The sequence below is a fragment of the Gymnoscopelus microlampas genome (genome assembly GCF_963454915.1).
Source record: "Gymnoscopelus microlampas genome assembly, chromosome: 22".
NCBI classification, from domain to species: domain Eukaryota; kingdom Metazoa; phylum Chordata; class Actinopteri; order Myctophiformes; family Myctophidae; genus Gymnoscopelus; species Gymnoscopelus microlampas.
The window spans coordinates 6,358,170-6,376,576 of NC_139959.1; the positions used below are offsets into that span (position 1 = coordinate 6,358,170).

An 18,407-nucleotide genomic window follows, 5' to 3' on the forward strand; every position below is an offset into this window, starting at 1 on the left:
AGACCCTAAAGGAACTTCAAGGATGCATTTCTAAACACATTACACATGTTAAAAGGTAATGGCTGAAAGGTGAAAGCATGTAAAAGGTCTGTGAACTGTACAGTAATGAATAGTGGAGTTAGACTGTATTTAAAGTTTAAATAGAGACTAACTCAAGCCTCTAACACAATTCATTGAATCCAGACTCAAGGACAGTCCTTCCAGTGAGTAATCAGTCTCACTGATGCCCAGTTTCACTGGTTGGGGGGTACACACCAGCATGATGTATAAATATATGATGCCCATTTTCCCTTTCTCTCTCTTGAGAGGGCACTCAGGTAATTATAACAAGACATCTATCGCTGAACCACAAGACAGGAGAAGAACTGCTAGTCCAGATTTGGATGATGACCTTGTTCCTACAAAGTGAAGGTACTGTACAGATGGTGAAAAAAATAATATTGTGTACTGATAAACCACTGATCACATGGGGGGAGGGGGGATCATTAGAGGGACTGTAATTATTTGCCTGTAGATAGTGTGGTTTCGCTGAGCAATCTCAAGTAATATGAGTGTAGATTGTGACCGAAAAATACTGAATGCTCCAAAGACATGATATAATCCATGTAGGCTACACTACGTACGTACATTACGTCTGTACTACCATCATTGCCTGGAAAGAGAAATTCCACTTCCACTGCAGTGTGTAATTTACACACAATGTATATGAACTGTACACATTGTCAATTTTTGTTAAATGTTTCATCAATTCATATCATACTTGTTTTGTATACTGTATAATTACATGAATAAAAAAGTGAAAAAATGACAGACAGATTTTGAGACAGCAGCAAAAAAAGCGAGCAGGCCAAATACAAACACTCTCCAATACTCTTTCCTGAGGGCTCTGACACTCTGTTCCTTCCTGGCATATCTTATTTGTCTCAGTGAACAGCAGCGCCACAGAGGACCGGCAATCACACAGGAACAAAACATCCTCCACATAAGGAAGGACTGAATCAGCCTCAAGTCACGAGAAAGACAGCAGAGATTGAGACAATCGCTCAACTCACAACTGCAAGCAATTCAATAAAAAAAAGTCAATACCACGTACATTCACCAGGAAGCAGGGACATTTAATTCAGTAATAAAATACAACATTTGGCCTTGTAGTATTGTATTACTAAATTGAATGCAGTATATTGCACAAAATAACTCACAAACTTATATTTTCGTTAACTTTACAACTTTACATTACATTTTAAAATAGGTTGGCAATGAAACCTTTTTTTCCGCGTTTTCTTAATTTCACACACAAAAATGGCCTGATTTGGATTCTCACGTCACAATAGTCAGAACACTGAGAGAACAAGGTGAAACCCCGGAGCCTCTCGGCACCTCTAGAGACCTGAAGCCGTGGACCCCTTCAGCTGACTTGACTTGCTGTCTCTGTGACAGACTGGCTTGCCACCCTGCTTGCCAACTGGCTGAACGCCTGGCCGGCTGCCCAAGCAATGACTGGCTGTGTGTCACTGACAAGCTGAATGACTAACTGTATGGCTGCTTTAGCTGACTAAATGGCTGGCTTAGTGGCTGACATCTTGGCTGGCTGTTTGACTGCAATAAAGGGAATATGTGATGGATGGCACAATCCATCATGTCTTGACTTTTTCTTTGTATGAGCACAAGGACATGTGATGGCCCAATCCCAGGATCTGTGACATACAGTATTTATCCATGTGTTTACATTCGCCTCCTATTTGTGCCGTCCATATGTGGTTCACCAGTCGCTTGGCAACTCGATAGGTATAACAACCTCCTTTGCCTCCATAAGCACAAGGGCATAATGACACAGTGGCCGCTTGCTCCTGTCCAGGTGCCTCAGTCCTGTTTATCTTTAGACGTATCAGTCAGTATTATAGATTTGTATTAGGTATTAAGTATTAAGTAAGATCAAGTATTATACTTGAATGCTTATGCAATCAAGGCCCTTTGTATCTGTACATGTGTGTATGTATGTATGTATGTTTATTTCTCCTTTATGTGTTCTCTTTTTCAGCCACGGTGACCTCGGCACTCTGCAGAAACAATCCCTCCAGAAACCATTGGGGCAGAGCAGTGAAATAAGTGTAACTGACACAATGCTGCAGAGTTGCAGTGAACCCCACCACCACAACCACCACCACCCACCCTTCATGTGGCCAGTGCATCATTGTTGTGTTACCTAACACTCGGCCTGGATTTAATTTCAAGCAAGGCTGTTGTGCTCATTTTTGTGTATCAGCCTCAAACTTGACCCTTTCTGTGACAAAGGAAGTCCTTCGAACCTCAGACGGTTCTCTGGGGGAAATAGCTGAGGGCAGCCACGGCGGAGGAATTTATCAGTGTCAACGCGGACCATGCCGAGTGCTCGCCGCGACAGTTGTCAGCATAATTTGGTTACCTCACAATCTCCTGCTCTGCAGCCCTGGGGATTATCCAACTTTTAGTTCTATTCAGCAGCAAGTAATATCTCTCTGGCTCTGTCTTTGGCTTTGGGGTGCACAGGGCTATCTGCGAGCACTAACAGCTTTGTGCATGTCTGAACCCATTGACCTCTGGGGAAATGATTGGCAGGTGTGCACGGGGAGAGGTGGTGCCGTGACGGTACATTTTGTAGTCAGCGTCTGCGCTCAGGGCCCTGTGATTGACGTACGCTGATTGGCTCTTCCACTTTTTGGTTTCTGCAAAATACCCAGCGCTTGGTGCCAGACCGGTCTGCAGAAGACACATGAGGATGTGAATTCACGCGAGCGGGATGGTTTACCAGGCTATGCGCAATAAACCATAGAAACAGAATAGATTTAACTTGAAAGAAAGCAGCCTGTGTAATTAACAAATGAGCATTCTAATCAGCTGCCCAGCGTGCTGAGGGAGCGTGGATATTGGAATGTATTGTGTTGCTTAAAATGCAGATTTCAAACTTGTGTCAAAAGCGTATCATGACAAAAGTTTGCAATGTTTTGTACTTCTTTGTATTCTAATTAGGCTCATGCATTTTAGCACCACAGCGACAGCAAAACCGGAATATGCTTCAACAAAAATGTCAAACTGCTTGAAATTATGCCTCATGCAACTGTAGCGTCACCAATCTTCCCCATAAAATATTATGACTAACAATACAATAAGTGATAACAAAAGCTAAACACAAAGCAGTCACACAGACCTATACTGTAGGAGTACATGCATGCACACATGTCTGTAGTAAAAACAGGGGACCACATTGTCAAACGTATTGGTCTTATTGGAGCTCTGCTGGTGGCATATTTTTGGCACTACCACACATGCAACGTATATACAGCCTATACCTACATGGACTGGACTGGACTGGACAATGATTTTATATGGTGCAGTTTATTTCTCCTACATGGGAGGCCAAATGGACGTATGCACTAAATAAAAATGTCTGCTGAATACAGAACTAAAGGGAAGCAGGAGCCATGAAACAGAATCGGCTCTTTCGCTGGCCCGCTTGTGCGATAACCACCTACAGGGAAGATAAACGCTCAATGGCTGCACAGGAGGCCCTGGAGAAAGGGCACAGAAGATACAAGACAGCCACTTGCGAACAGCCACAGTGCAGAGCGTTCTATCAAGTTCTGTTATTACCTCAGAGAGGCCTGCACTTACACCGGAGGGCGTTCAGCGGAAAGGTGATTAATGAGCAGAATTAGGAGCAATAGTTGTTTTCCCTGTCTGTGTAGGTACGAACCAGTTACGTCTTCACTTTCTTTATAATAGGACCTGCCTTCCTCTATTGTTTATAAGTGTGTTGGATGGTGAGGTGTCATTAATTGTTCAACACGTCAGCACAGATCCCCCCAGTCATCAATTTCTCTTACAAGCTTCACTGTGGTGGTTCATGTAAGTTGCCTGATGAAGGAATGCGCATGTGGATGAAACACATTTGTTCTGCTCTGGTCCTAGTAAACTACTTTTTTCAAGAACACAGCAAAGGAATCTCATCTCCATCAGCAGTAAACTCCATGTGGTAGCCTCCTTTGCTTGGATAAAATAGTCTAATTTACTCCACAAATGGGAAAAACTACTTGCTGATATTTCACAAACATCAAACCTGAACACAGTTTTCTCCCTTTGCTTTGGTATCATTTGTTTTCCAACAACCATATTTGCTTATCGTTGCTGTCGGGCAGAAGAGCCATATTTCAACCTTGTAAAGCCCTACTTTGTCATACTACAGTGTCACAAAAATAGCTGATCTACAAGCTCACAAGTACTAGTACAAGTCTGGAATTCTAAATTTACTTGAGTAAAAGTACAAAAGTATTGGTATCAAAATGTACTTAAAGTACTAAAAGTAAAAAGTACTCATTATGCAGAATGTCCCATTTCCAAAGATTTAAACTGTATAAAAATCTTTTGAAAATAGCCGATCTACAAGCTCACAATTTTCAATTCAATTCAAAGGGCTTTATTGGCATGAGAAAACATACGTTTACATTGCCAAAGCAAAACGCACAATACAACAATACAGCAATACAATCAAAACAAAGAAATGTACATTTGAAAGTCAGAATCTTCAATAGATCAATTTCTATGTACCAAGATCACTGGGTGCAGGTATAGTGCAGGAATATACACAATGATTAGTCTTTGTGTTCCGTTTGATATCCTTCTCCTATCACAGCAACTCACGAATCTTGCTGCTGTGTTTGCACATTGTTGTACTTCTTCCAGCAGTTTTTTGTCATTGGTCATGTTTTCAAAATCTCTGTGTGTGGTTGTAATCTGTGGGAAGTATGTGTCTCTGATGTCTTGGTACAATGGACAGACGGTTAGGAAGAGTAGCTCGGTTTCCACTTCCTTTTGTGTGCAGTGGGTGCATAGTCTGTCTTCTCTCGGGATACAGGTCTGCCTGTGACGACCTTTTTCGATCGCAAGACTGTGCTCACTGAGTCTGTACCTAGTTAAGATTTTTCTTTGTTTTGGGTCGGTCACGGTGCTCAGGTATTCTGCCACTGCGTATTTTCTGTTTAGGGCCAGATAGCATTCTAGTTTACTCTGCTTTTGTGTTGCTTCTTTCCAATGTGTCAGGTAGTTTTCCTTTTGCTGTTTTATAATTTTGTTTGGTCCGATGGGTTTTCTATCTTGTGCCTCTGTTTGTGTTTGTGCCCGGAGTTCCATGGCCAGCTGGCTGAGGGGGCATCTCTCTAGAGTTTCGCTGTGTGTGAGTGCTTTGTTATGGAGTGCTCACAATGCGTCTCATTGCGAAGCATTGTGACCTTGTAGATTGGCCATTTTCAAATGGCCGAAATGTTTAAAGGGCTGAAGTGGTTCATGTATGTTTTGTTGTAGTAATCTACAAAGTAACTAGTAATTAAAGTTTTCAAATAATTGTAATGGAGTAAAAGTATTACAAATTTGAAATACTCCAGTAAAGTAGAAAATACCTCAAAATTGTAATTAAGTACAGTACTTGAGTACCCGCTTTAAATCACTGGTAGCCGAGGTTAGCCTTGGACCAGACGAATCTGCCAGTGCAAAAAAAAAAATTGACCTCGCGAGGCTAAGCCGAGGTGCCCTTTGGTGAAAGGGGAAAACGATAGAAAGAAGAAAATGCCAAGGGCCACTTTACTGAAGTGATCTGACATTCTTTCTTTCTTTTCCTACTTTTCTTTTCTTCTCCCCCAACCGAGAGTATCCTTGGACGTGCCAAGACCACCACTACCACCACCACCTCAGTGATTTGATTGATTGAATAATTAATTAAACTACTATAAAACAACAGTAACAACACACACTCTACCAGCCTCCAGTGGTGGAAAATAGCAGATCTACAAGCTCACAATGCGTTGCGCTTGTAGATCTGCTATTTTCAAATGGCCGATATAGGGCTTACTGTATGTTTTGTAATAATAATCAAAATCTACAAAGTAACTAGTCACTTAAGTTTTCAAATAATTGCAGTGGAGTAAAAGTACAATACTTGCCTCTGAGATGTAGTGCAGTAGAAGTAAAAGTATTAGAAATCGGAAATACTCAAAGTGCAAATACCTCAAAATTGTACTTCAGTACAGTTCTTGAGTACATGTAGGCCTACTTAAAGATGTATGACAAAATCCATTTGAAAAAAATGCTTTTCACTGTTCTCAGGTCAAATATTGATATGTGATTAAAATGCGATCAATTGTGATTAATTAATTACAAAGCCTCTAATTAATTAAATTCATTTTTTTAATCGAGTCCCAGCCCTAATATATATACAGTATATATACACAGTACAGTATGTATATTTGAATGGGTGATTATGGGTATATGCACACATACAGGTGTATATGTGTGTGTGTGATTGTGTGTATAAGTATGAAGTCTTGAATGTAAATATTGGATATTTTTGAGTGTTCGACAATTACGAACAATGTTAGTAGTCTCGAATTAAAATAATGGAATATTTTTGAGTGTACATTCACAATGAACTTTGTAACTGATGTAACTAAATTAAACCGACATGTATAAAGGATAGGCATAAAGAAGCTTTGAACTTCAGCCTATGCCTTTTCGATCAACCAGAAATAAATGTTGGATTACAGTGTGTTTTTGTGTTTTGTGATTTGTGACTGTTGATGTGGATCAAAATAAACTAAACTAAACTAAACTAAGTGGCCCTTGGCAATCTTTTTTTAGAGAGCTTTATTCTCTGGACAAATTGCTTTCTCTTTTCATCATATCATTGAGATGATCTACTGCAAGCAGCCCCATAGAATAAGTGAGGAAAACATTATATTATACTGCTTGCTAATGCCAAACTTACAAATGTTTCTGACAGCAAGGCAAAAGTTTCCATAGACATACTGAAACAAATTACTCATTATTTCCCCATTTATATATTTCATTTCTAACGCATGGGTACCCTTACACTCGGCACTGACTCAATTTCAATCTCTTGTCTCTCTTTTTTGCAAAGCCCTGGTGCCCTGTCATACTGCCATTCTTAATGCCGTCTTCAAATGGCGTTCTTGTAAAATGTTTCCTGGAGTTATTTAGGATTATTTTGTGGTTGCTGCCACTAAATGAACGTTACAACATGAGGAATAGTTGTCATTTAGGTTGTCCACTCATGATGTTCTGATTGTATTTCACTGGGAAGCATTCTCACAGTTCTGACCTTTGATGATATACGTGCAAAGCCTGTGTAACGTGTTGTATTACATGAGTACGGTAATCCCAGTGTTACGGCCCTAGCCGTATGGTTATATTATGTGTGGTTATATTTTGGTTATATGTCTGTGCTATGTGTGGCTTGTGTTATATTGTTGTCTTTCTGTGTTCCATATAAGGTCATGAGTGGTGGTGGAAGCTGTGAGTCTGAGTCTGGGTGTGGTGCTGGTATGAGTGAGTGAGTGATTGCCTTCCAGCTGTCCAGATTGACAGGTCCAGCCTCTGGCCCTGTTCTCCTGCTCCCATTCGTCGCCCCTTTGTCTCCGCCCTAGCCAGGGCTGGCTGTTCTCTGAAGCTCACCTACAAAAGCTCATTCTGCTCTGTCTGTCATGGGGACTGGTTGCTCTCACTTGAAAGAGCTGCAGAGATTCAATCCCTCTGTCTCCCCGAACCCATGTAGCCTGGTCTAATCTGTTCTGTTTTGTTTTGTTTCTGTTTCTTTGCCTTCTGTTTGTTCATTTGTCCATCAGTGACTTTTGATTCAATCAGTTATTTTGTTTGTTCTTTAGCTACTTTTGTTTGCCCTTCAGTTATACTTTTCAGTTTCTTAGTTTAATCTATAATTTAATTATAGTTAAACTTGTTGCTTTTTGCCCAGTATTATTTTGAGTTAAGCATTATCTTGTAACTATTTGTCCACTTTCATTATTTCTTGTATTTAGTTATTCACTCGCCTTGTAGGGGTGTTTGGTCTTTTTGTTGGTTAAACCACTTTGTTTTTGTATATTCTTTAGTTAGGTAAGTAAGTTTAGTAAATGTATATTTTTCTTTTGTTAGGTTTAGGTTAGGGGTAATTTTCTTTATTAGGCAGCCTTTTTTTACAAATGTAAACCGGCACCCTGAAGTTCTTTGGCACTGGTGAAAAAAGACAAAAAGAGTTTGAAATCTCTGCATAAAAAAAGGAAATAAAAACAATTCATTTTTGAAAGCGACTTTGTCCTCCATTATTATGTCACCTCCCCTACCCTAGACAGGGGGTCGTAACATAATTTGGGGGCTCGTCCGTTCCAAATTATAAAAAAATATCGATCCAAATTATAACATAATTTGGGGACTCGGCTTGGTTCAAAAGTTTACCCCTGAAACTTATTCCTTTTTTGAGGATTATTTGAATTTGGTTTAATTCGTTCGTTTAACAGGTTGCATGGGTTTGGTTAGGTCCTTCTGGGTTTCGTTCGATCTGGTGAGTAGTCAAAACTTTGCTCCAGTTGTCTGTTTTGGTTGGCAGGTTAGGTAGAGTATTTGATTAATTGTAATGTCCGCGGTAGAACCAGATGAGGTTGCATTAACTTTCCCAACTTCTCCCACTCTAGACAAATTAGATAAATGCACTAAAATTGAGTTAAATTTGATTGCTAAAGTCTTCAAAATTTCTGTCCCATCGGGTGCCAATAAGGCCGAACTAAGGTCTCATATAGAGGAAAAACTTACTGAAAAAGGGATCATAGAGCGTGTAAGCATCGGGCTGGCGGAGAATATGGCTGGGCGTTCGGGTGAGAATGTGGAGGCGACTGCTGACACAGGCTCCCCTGCGCTCACTGAGCTTGAGGAAGGAGAGGCTAGTGTCTCACCTCAGGACTCAGAGATAGATCCGCTTATAGCTCGTACCAATGCTGGGGGGGACTCACATAGTCTAGGGCTGGCCCTCCGCCTCCGAGAGGTGGAACTCGCAACAAAAACCAAGGAGGTTGAGCTGATGCAACTCCGCATCAGGGCCGCAGAGCTCGACAGGTCACCTGCCCCCCAGCCCAGGATTTCGGGATGCTCTCAGGATTTCAACATCAGTAAGCATATTCCTTTGGTACCGCACTTTAAAGAGACAGAACTCGATTCGTACTTTGACACTTTTGAACGCATTGCAACCACGGTGAAGTGGCCAAAGAACATGTGGAGTTTATTACTGCAGTGCAAATTAGTGGGAAAAGCTCGGGATGTGTGTGCAGCCTTAACTGTTGAGGAGAGCCGCAAAAATGAGGTGGTAAAAGAAACCATACTAAGGGCATATGAGTTAGTGCCGGAGGCGTACCGCCAAAGGTTCAGGTCCTGTGAGAAAACTGCCAACCAGACTTATGTAGAATTTTCCAGGGAGAAAAGTGTCTTATTTGACAAATGGTGCACTGCAAACAAGGTATTGACTATTCACCAGCTTCGTGATTTGGTACTATTAGAGGAATTTAAATCCTGTCTACCTGAGCGTATAGTTGTCTACTTAAACGAGCAGAAAGTGGATAATGTGGTTAAAGCTGCGGTGTGTGCCGATGAGTTAATTTTGACACACCGATCTGTGTTTTCTGCTCCCTCTGCACGCCGCAATCCCATGGGCGGCAGAGTGGGGGGGAATCAAAAGTTTTCTGTGTCAAAAAGCCCGCCTCGTTCTGGTTCTAATGTTGTCTCTGGTTCAGAGACTCGTGATTGTTTCTATTGTCATGAAAAGGGTCACCTCATTTCGGCATGTCCCACTCTACAACGAAAAGAAACTCAGAGTCCAAAAAAATCAAAAGCAGTTGGGTTCATTCGGTCCATTCCTCCTCCACTTTCCTCTGACACAGGGGCGCCTGTGTCAGATGAAATGGAGGAATGTTTTGGACCCTTCCTTTTGAAAGGTTCAGTGTCCCTGTCAGGTCAGGATAAAGATCAGGTACCGATCACAATCCTGCGTGATACGGGAGCGTCACAATCTCTCATGTTATATGATGTGTTGCCTTTCTCGAATAATTCCTTTTGTGGATCTGATGCTCTATTGTTGGGGGTGGAGATGAATTCATTACGCGCTCCGTTGCACTCTGTGTTTTTGCGTTCGCCCCTGGTCTCCGGTTTTGTGCAGGTGGGTACTCGCGCTCAGTTACCAGTCGGCGGCGTTTCGTTAATTCTCGGCAATGACTTGGCAGGGGAGAAAGTTTTCCCAACGCCGGAAATTGTCGAGAATCCTGTGATCGATTTGGATCAGTCTATGGGCACCTCGGTATTGTTCCCTGCCTGCGCTGTGACCCGTGCACAGGCAAGGAAGGGCTGTGATGAGAACATTAGTTTGAAGGACACTTTTATGTGTTCTGAGCAACCAGTGAATCTTCCTGCCGCCATGGTTAAGCAGAAGATGGTTGATGTGATGCCAATAAAGACTGAATTTGTGTTTGATGTCGATAAAGACACGTTCGTTTCGGCACAGCAAAATGACCCATCCCTCGCTGTTTGCTGGGGAGCCGCTCATGCGCAGGATGCGCAGAGTGCGTACAGTGTAGTGGATGGCATTTTGTTGCGCAATTGGTTCCCGCCCGGCGCTGGCAACCTCGGGTGGAACTCCGTTCAGCAGGTTGTTGTACCTGAACCTTTTCGTTCTCAAGTCCTTAGTCTCGCACATGACAATTTGGCTGGTCATTTAGGTATTCGTAAAACGTATCACCGCATTTTGCGTTATTTTTATTGGCCAGGGCTTAAATCTGATGTGTCAAATTTTTGCCGTTCGTGTCATGTTTGCCAAATGATGGGGAAGCCTAACCAGGTTATTCCTCCTGCTCCTTTATTACCTATTCCGGTGATGGGAGAGCCCTTCGAACATATCATTATTGACTGTGTTGGCCCACTTCCCAAAACGAAGTCAGGTCATCAGTATTTGTTGACTTTAATGTGTGCTGCCACTCGGTATCCGGAGGCGATTCCATTGCGCACATTAAAGGCCAAAACTGTAATAAAAGCTCTGGTTAATTTTTTCTCTATTTTTGGTTTACCCAAGTCCATTCAATCGGACAGGGGAACAAATTTCACCTCTAAAGTTTTCGCGCAGGTTGTCGCGTCCTTGTCCATTAAACACATACAGTCTAGTGCTTATCATCCTGAATCTCAGGGCGCTCTTGAGCGGTTCCATCAAACGCTCAAGTCAATGATGAAAAAGTACTGTTCTGAGACGGGCAAGTCGTGGGATGAGGGGTTACCTTTTCTGCTCATGGCCGTGCGGGAAAGTGTACAAGAGTCACTTGGTTTTAGCCCTTCTGAGCTGGTGTTCGGGCACAGTGTGCGTGGTCCTCTCCGGGTGCTCCGTGATCGCTTGCTATTGAAATCCACTGTTCCATCCTCAAATGTGTTGGATTATGTAGCTAAATTCAGAGACCGCCTGCACAATGCCTGTAACCTCGCACGCAGCGCATTGACTGCGTCCCAGGGGAAAATGAAAAAACATTTTGATCGCAAATCGGTGACACGCGAGTTTAATGTGGGTGATAGGGTGCTAATGTTGCTCCCGTTTCTCACTTCGGCCCTTCAGGCTAAATTCTGTGGCCCATATGTCATAGAAAAAAAACTTAGTGATACTGATTATGTAGTTGCGACCCCAGACCGCCGGAGTAAAACCAGAGTGTGCCATGTTAATATGCTCAAACCCTATTTTGATCGTTCTGAGAGTGTTGCGCCTTCAGTTCTACCCACCCCGGTAGCCTCAGTAGTGTCCGTCGTGCCTTCTCTATATTCCCCAGAGAGTGATGGCTTGCGTTCAAAGAGCTCGGCTGGCTCTCGGATGCAAAATTCTGAAATTCTGAAAAATCTGCCTGATTATTTGCAGCACTTGGATTCTGTGGCTCAAGCAGACGTAGTTAGTTTGATTGAAAATAACCCCATTTTATTTTCAGACATACCTTCCCGCACTACTGTCCTATCACATGATGTGGAAGTAGGTGTGAATCCTCCCATTAAACAACATGCTTATCGGGTAAATCCTACTAAACGCTCATTGTTTAAGAAGGAGGTTGATTATTTGCTAGATAATGGCCTTGCCATTCCCAGCTCTAGCGCATGGAGTTCGCCTTGTCTGCTCGTGCCAAAATCTGACGGCAGTCAACGCTTCTGCACAGATTACAGAAAGGTAAATAATGTTACCAAACCTGATTCGTATCCTCTGCCTCGCATGGAGGACTGTGTAGACCGTGTTGGTGCTGCTAAATTTGTTACAAAACTTGATTTACTTAAAGGGTACTGGCAGGTCCCTTTAACTGCTCGTGCTTCAGATATCTCTGCCTTTGTTACCCCCGATGGTCTCTATCAGTATACTGTGATGCCATTCGGACTCCGTAATGCACCTGCTACGTTCCAACGGCTTATGCACAATGTGTTAGCTGGGGTGGAAAATTGTGAGGTGTACCTCGATGATGTTGTTGCTTTTTCTGATACGTGGCCTGAGCACATGCACACTTTTGGTTTAATCTTCGGCAGGTTGGCGGGCGCTAATCTGACTCTAAATTTGTCAAAGTGTGAATTTGGTCGTGCCACCGTTACGTATCTGGGAAAAGAGGTAGGTCAGGGTCAAGTTCGGGCCATTGATGCCAAGGTCAAGGCCATAGTGGACTACCCTGTACCTACGTCACGCCGTAGTCTCCGCCGTTTTCTAGGAATGTCGAGCTACTATCGTGCCTTCTGTAAAAATTTCGCTGATGTAGTTGCTCCCCTTACCAGTTTGACCAGTGTGAAAAAGCCTTATGTTTGGTCGCCTGCTTGCCAGCATGCTTTTGAGTCCTGTAAGGCTCTTCTTTGCAGCACTCCTGTCCTGGCTGCCCCAAACTTCAAAATGCCTTTTAAGTTGGAGGTGGATGCGAGTGGAAGTGGAGCCGGAGCAGTACTGCTGCAGGAGGATGACGTAGGTATTGACCATCCAAACTGTTATTTCTCAAAGAAATTTAATGCACCTCAGAGTAATTACAGTACTATTGAGAAAGAGGCTCTCTCTTTATTGCTTGCTCTGCAATTTTTTGAGGTTTACGTGGGATCTAGCCCATTGCCTGTAGTTGTTTATACTGATCATAACCCTTTGGTTTTTCTGAGACAGATGAAAAATTCGAATCAAAGGCTCATGCGATGGTCATTACTGGTACAGGATTTCAACTTAGAGATTCGTCACAAGAAAGGAGTTGATAATGTCTTGGCAGATGCCCTTTCTCGTGTTTATGCCCCAGCTTAAGAAACTTATTTTTGGGGGGGGAGGTTTTCTTTAAGGGGGGGGGGTGTTACGGCCCTAGCCGTATGGTTATATTATGTGTGGTTATATTTTGGTTATATGTCTGTGCTATGTGTGGCTTGTGTTATATTGTTGTCTTTCTGTGTTCCATATAAGGTCATGAGTGGTGGTGGAAGCTGTGAGTCTGAGTCTGGGTGTGGTGCTGGTATGAGTGAGTGAGTGATTGCCTTCCAGCTGTCCAGATTGACAGGTCCAGCCTCTGGCCCTGTTCTCCTGCTCCCATTCGTCGCCCCTTTGTCTCCGCCCTAGCCAGGGCTGGCTGTTCTCTGAAGCTCACCTACAAAAGCTCATTCTGCTCTGTCTGTCATGGGGACTGGTTGCTCTCACTTGAAAGAGCTGCAGAGATTCAATCCCTCTGTCTCCCCGAACCCATGTAGCCTGGTCTGATCTGTTCTGTTTTGTTTCTGTTTCTTTGCCTTCTGTTTGTTCATTTGTCCATCAGTGACTTTTGATTCAATCAGTTATTTTGTTTGTTCTTTAGCTACTTTTGTTTGCCCTTCAGTTATACTTTTCAGTTTCTTAGTTTAATCTATAATTTAATTATAGTTAAACTTGTTGCTTTTTGCCCAGTATTATTTTGAGTTAAGCATTATCTTGTAACTATTTGTCCACTTTCATTATTTCTTGTATTTAGTTATTCACTCGCCTTGTAGGGGTGTTTGGTCTTTTTGTTGGTTAAACCACTTTGTTTTTGTATATTCTTTAGTTAGGTAAGTAAGTTTAGTAAATGTATATTTTTCTTTTGTTAGGTTTAGGTTAGGGGTAATTTTCTTTATTAGGCAGCCTTTTTTTACAAATGTAAACCGGCACCCTGAAGTTCTTTGGCACTGGTGAAAAAAGACAAAAAGAGTTTGAAATCTCTGCATAAAAAAAGGAAATAAAAACAATTCATTTTTGAAAGCGACTTTGTCCTCCATTATTATGTCACCTCCCCTACCCTAGACAGGGGGTCGTAACACCCAGTATTCCATTATGCCATGCTGAAAACATATTAATGTTTGTCATTGACCTGTCAAGATGTTTCATAAACACTGCATGAGTACACAAATATGAGTCTGTGGTATTGTATTAACACTTATTGTGCTAGAAAGCTGCCAACATCTTTTGAGTTAGCGTGTCAAATTTGACCCTAACACAATGAAAGGATTAAAGCAGAGCACTGTATGTAATAATGCAATTCAGATGTACAAAAAATAGGAGGAAAAAAAGAAACATACAGAAAAAAGGCATATAGAGGCAGTATGAGATCAAACAACTAGAAAAAGTGCTCCTCGGAGCACAGGTCTCCGCCAGGTCAGGTGCGTTATTCTGGCCTTCTGGTGGCGCTATAATAGGCCAATGTGAAAAGGGTGCCATTTATTCTTAGGTCTTTCACGGCAATCAGACACTGCATTCATGATTTGAGGCATTTTGTTCCAAAAATGTGTTTTGCTAAATTAGACCTGCTGGTGGCGCTATAACAGGCCAATTTGAAAAGGGTGGCATTTCTTCCTCGGCCTAGTGGGAATGTGCGTGTGAAATTTCACGGAAATCGCAAGCTGCGTGCATAGTTTGAGGCTTTTTGTTCAAAAGGGACCAATCCTGCAAACTTTGGAAGCCAACCATAGGCAATGAGGATGGAATATGGGAAATCGGACAGATCCGTGTTGATCACATGACTATAGAGATACTGTGTACCGATTTGCATGACGTTTGGATAAAATCTGTAGGAGTAATGTAAAAAAATGGGTTTTGCACTAATCGGCCTTCTGGTGGCGCTATAACAGGCCCATGTGAAAAAATTGGGGCATAGGTTCTGAATTGGCATCCAGGGAGTGTGTGTGCACAGTTTGGGAGCGAACGGGCCAACGGTGCCGGAGATTAGCTGGTAACACACAGACAGGACGGACGGACACACGGACGGACGGACGGACGGGGTGGAAAACATACTCTCTCGCCATGCCTTTCGGCCTGGCGGAGACAATAACATGCAATTGCACCACACTTCAAACTAGAAAGGTGCGCTAAATTGAGTGCAAATCTCTGCCAGGAGGCATGCCCTACCTCCCTCCAAGCAGTGCAGCATTCTCCTCAGGGAGAAGAGGGAGGAGGGGCCGCAGCTGTACCTCATTCCGAACCCTGCATAAAGACCTCTCTTGTCCTTCAGAGAGTGAGAAAAGTCCAGAGAAACACAGAAACCTGTTCTATGCCTCCTTTCTCAGTCATCAACTCTCCTTTCTCCAACCCCTGGCCCACGGCTACCTTGCTGGCTGCCTACTCCCACCGCAGAGCAAAGCGCTACCATGCTACCATGCCCCTTTCCTTCCTGTCGATAAACATGCCTGCAGGCGTCACTTGCCTCTGGGTCTCATTGCACTGCTCGCCTGCGGGCATCGCAAAATCCGCCACAGCCTGGGCCAAAACACAGAGATGACCAGTTGTAAACATCATCAAAGAGATTTCATAGACATAAATAAATACCAACATATTAAATGTTAAGAGGATAACTATTTAGTAAATTCATATAATAGGCTAGTTGTTTTCAGTATATGTATGTATGTATGTATGTATGTATGTATGTATGTATGTATGTATGTATGTATGTACGTACGTATATATATATATATATATATATATATATATTATATATATATATATATATATATATATATATATATATATATATATATATATATATATATATATATATAAATATATATATATATATATATATATATATATATATATATGCAGTATGGACAAACCTTGCATGTCCATAACAGTTACACCATCAGTGGCATGTCCATACTTGACTGGGGGTGGCCCACGTGGGGCACTGACTTGCTGTACTAGTGTAGCCTACCAAAAGAAGCCACAACCAACGGACTTAATCACACCATCATTGTTGTCACAAATGTTCAGAAGCACAGAGATCGGACAGTCAGTGCGTCCCTCTAAAACAAACAAACACTCTGAATTTTCCAAACGGCTGGAGAGCACCCGGGTACGCTTTAGTGCTCTCACAGAGTGTACTTCTGAACACACAATGTGGGTAATGCGTAATGGGGCAGCACCTCAGATTCCAGGGGGTGGCCCATGCCATCTCAGGATACAAATGCAAACCTCTCATTGCCCCACAATCACTGTAGGGGCAGGTGCTCAAGTAAATTATACTTTTTTTTGTTTACTTGGTCTGCTCTTTTTTCCCCTCTACACCTATACCTCTTCGCTGCGAGGCATTGTGGGCTTGTAGATCTGCTATTTTTGGCTAAAGTTCTCCTCAGAAAAGGTTTCGAGTGGTTATGGTAAAAAGAAAATCCACATCACATAAAGATTTGGCGGACCCCCTGTAGTAACTCTGAGGACCCCCTAGGGGTCCCGGACCCCCTGTTGAAGACCCCTGCTGTAAACCTTTCAAAAGGGCACTTCTGGGGCAAAGGGCAGGTGCTCTAGCACCACCTAGAGTCTATCTGTGCACGTCCCTGACTGTAGGTATGAAAGGTAAATCATACCTACGGAAATCCAGCTGTTACCAGTACACGCTTGAAACAGCCACTCCACCATACCCGTCCCTCTCTCTCTCTGCCTCCCCAGGCGGTTGCTCTGCTTGCCATGGTAACGTGATTGTTAGCTTGGCAGAGCAGCACAAAAGTCTTCAGACACAAAGACGAAGAAGCATGTGTCATGTCATTGAAATGGGCGAGGGGAATGAGATGCAGGGTGATGGGACTCAAGGCTAGTGCCCATTCCTGACATGCAGAGAGCGAGCGAACATGGACAAATTGTCCTGAAATGCAAAGTCATGGTGGGAGTACAGATGAGAGGAGTGATGAAATCAGCACCTACACTGTCTGAAAATAAGTGTTTGTGTCTCTGTGTCTGACTGGTTTAAACACCCAACATCTGTTGGATCACTGTTGGAGACAGTAAGTCCAGGTGAAGACACTTTTAAACTAACTGAATAGTGACAATATGCTGTAGTCATTAAATGTAATGGTGGTGGTATTTTCTCTGTCAGTCTCACACAGTACGGTATGTGCCAGGTCCAGCTGTGCTGCCTGAAAACCCTGTATTTCAACCCCTTTCTATTTCAGTTTCACTTCCCGCAGGTCAGACAAATGTCACACAAAATAAAGGCAAAGCCAGCAATTCTTCACATAAGTGAAGCGTGGCTTGTCCTGTTTGCAGGCGCCCAAAGCTTATTAATAGACTTATTAAAAGACTAAATAAATAAAAGTAATTCAATGCTTACTTGCTCACATCGTGGTATTTTAGGAATTAATTTGTGTCATGTTGGCCCAATAAAGTGACATGCAGTTGTACGACCGATTAGCCTTGAGGTGGAAACTGCAATCATGTACATTGGGTGTACTGTACGAGGTCATGTGATCCATCACGTTCAAAGCAACATTTCAGCCATTTCCACTCTGCTTGGCTCCGTTGACATTTAAAGCTACAATCCATATACGTTTCATGTTTGTTATCTCTCTTTCCCGATGGAGAGAGTTAATGGCAATGCTGTCTGAACTACACTAATGATCTAGTGTCAAACGACTGTAAAGTTCATTCAGAAGGCTGCTGCTCGAGCTTCCTGATACCAAGATAGTGAATCATATCACTCCAATTCTTAGATCTTTACACTGGCACCATGTCTGTCAAAGAATTGATATAATACACCTATTGGTTTAAACAGCATTGGATGGTTTAAGGCCAAAATAGAATTCTGATATTGTGCTACTACATCATTAATCACCCAGACCTCTCAGGTCATCTGGGATTGGTCTGCTTTTTTAAACCAAAACTAAAGGTGGAGTTGCAGCATTTAGTTTCTATGCACCACCTATCTGGAAAAAATCCCAGAAATCGTGTTTTAAAGCAAAGCTAAATACCATTTTGCTCGCCACTGCATGTTACCGTGTTTACTTTGTTTTTGTATTCCAATGACCTTTTATAATTTCTTTATTTTGCACTCTCTTAATGCTGTAAATCTGTGTCTCAATGCTTGTTGTAAAGCACTTTGAAATGATGAAATGTGCTATAAATAAACTTACCCTTTTCCTTGTTTCCTTGCCTTAATTGCCTTGCTTAAAGGGAAATACAACTCATTTTCAACATTGAACCATGTCATAATATACCTTTGAGCTGTTAGAAAAAAAGTCCCCCCCCCCCCTTCTATGTCGCCTCGAACTGGAGAAATGATTGTTGGAGTCATGTGATCAGTGACATACGGAAG

General features: G+C 42.5%; 1 protein-coding gene across 1 annotated transcript in view; it reads right to left on the reverse strand.

Annotated features, from left to right (window-relative positions):
- Positions 1 to 321: 321 nt before the first annotated feature.
- The window catches only part of LOC311039096 (V-set and transmembrane domain-containing protein 2A-like), a gene marked incomplete at both ends in the record, with an annotated part of 224,887 nt that continues 206,801 nt past the window's right edge, over positions 322 to 18,407 (reverse strand). The window contains one exon of the mRNA XM_084048737.1: positions 322 to 398. Within this exon, the coding sequence (XP_083904863.1) occupies positions 322 to 398 (77 nt within the window). The remainder of the gene's footprint in view (positions 399 to 18,407) is intronic.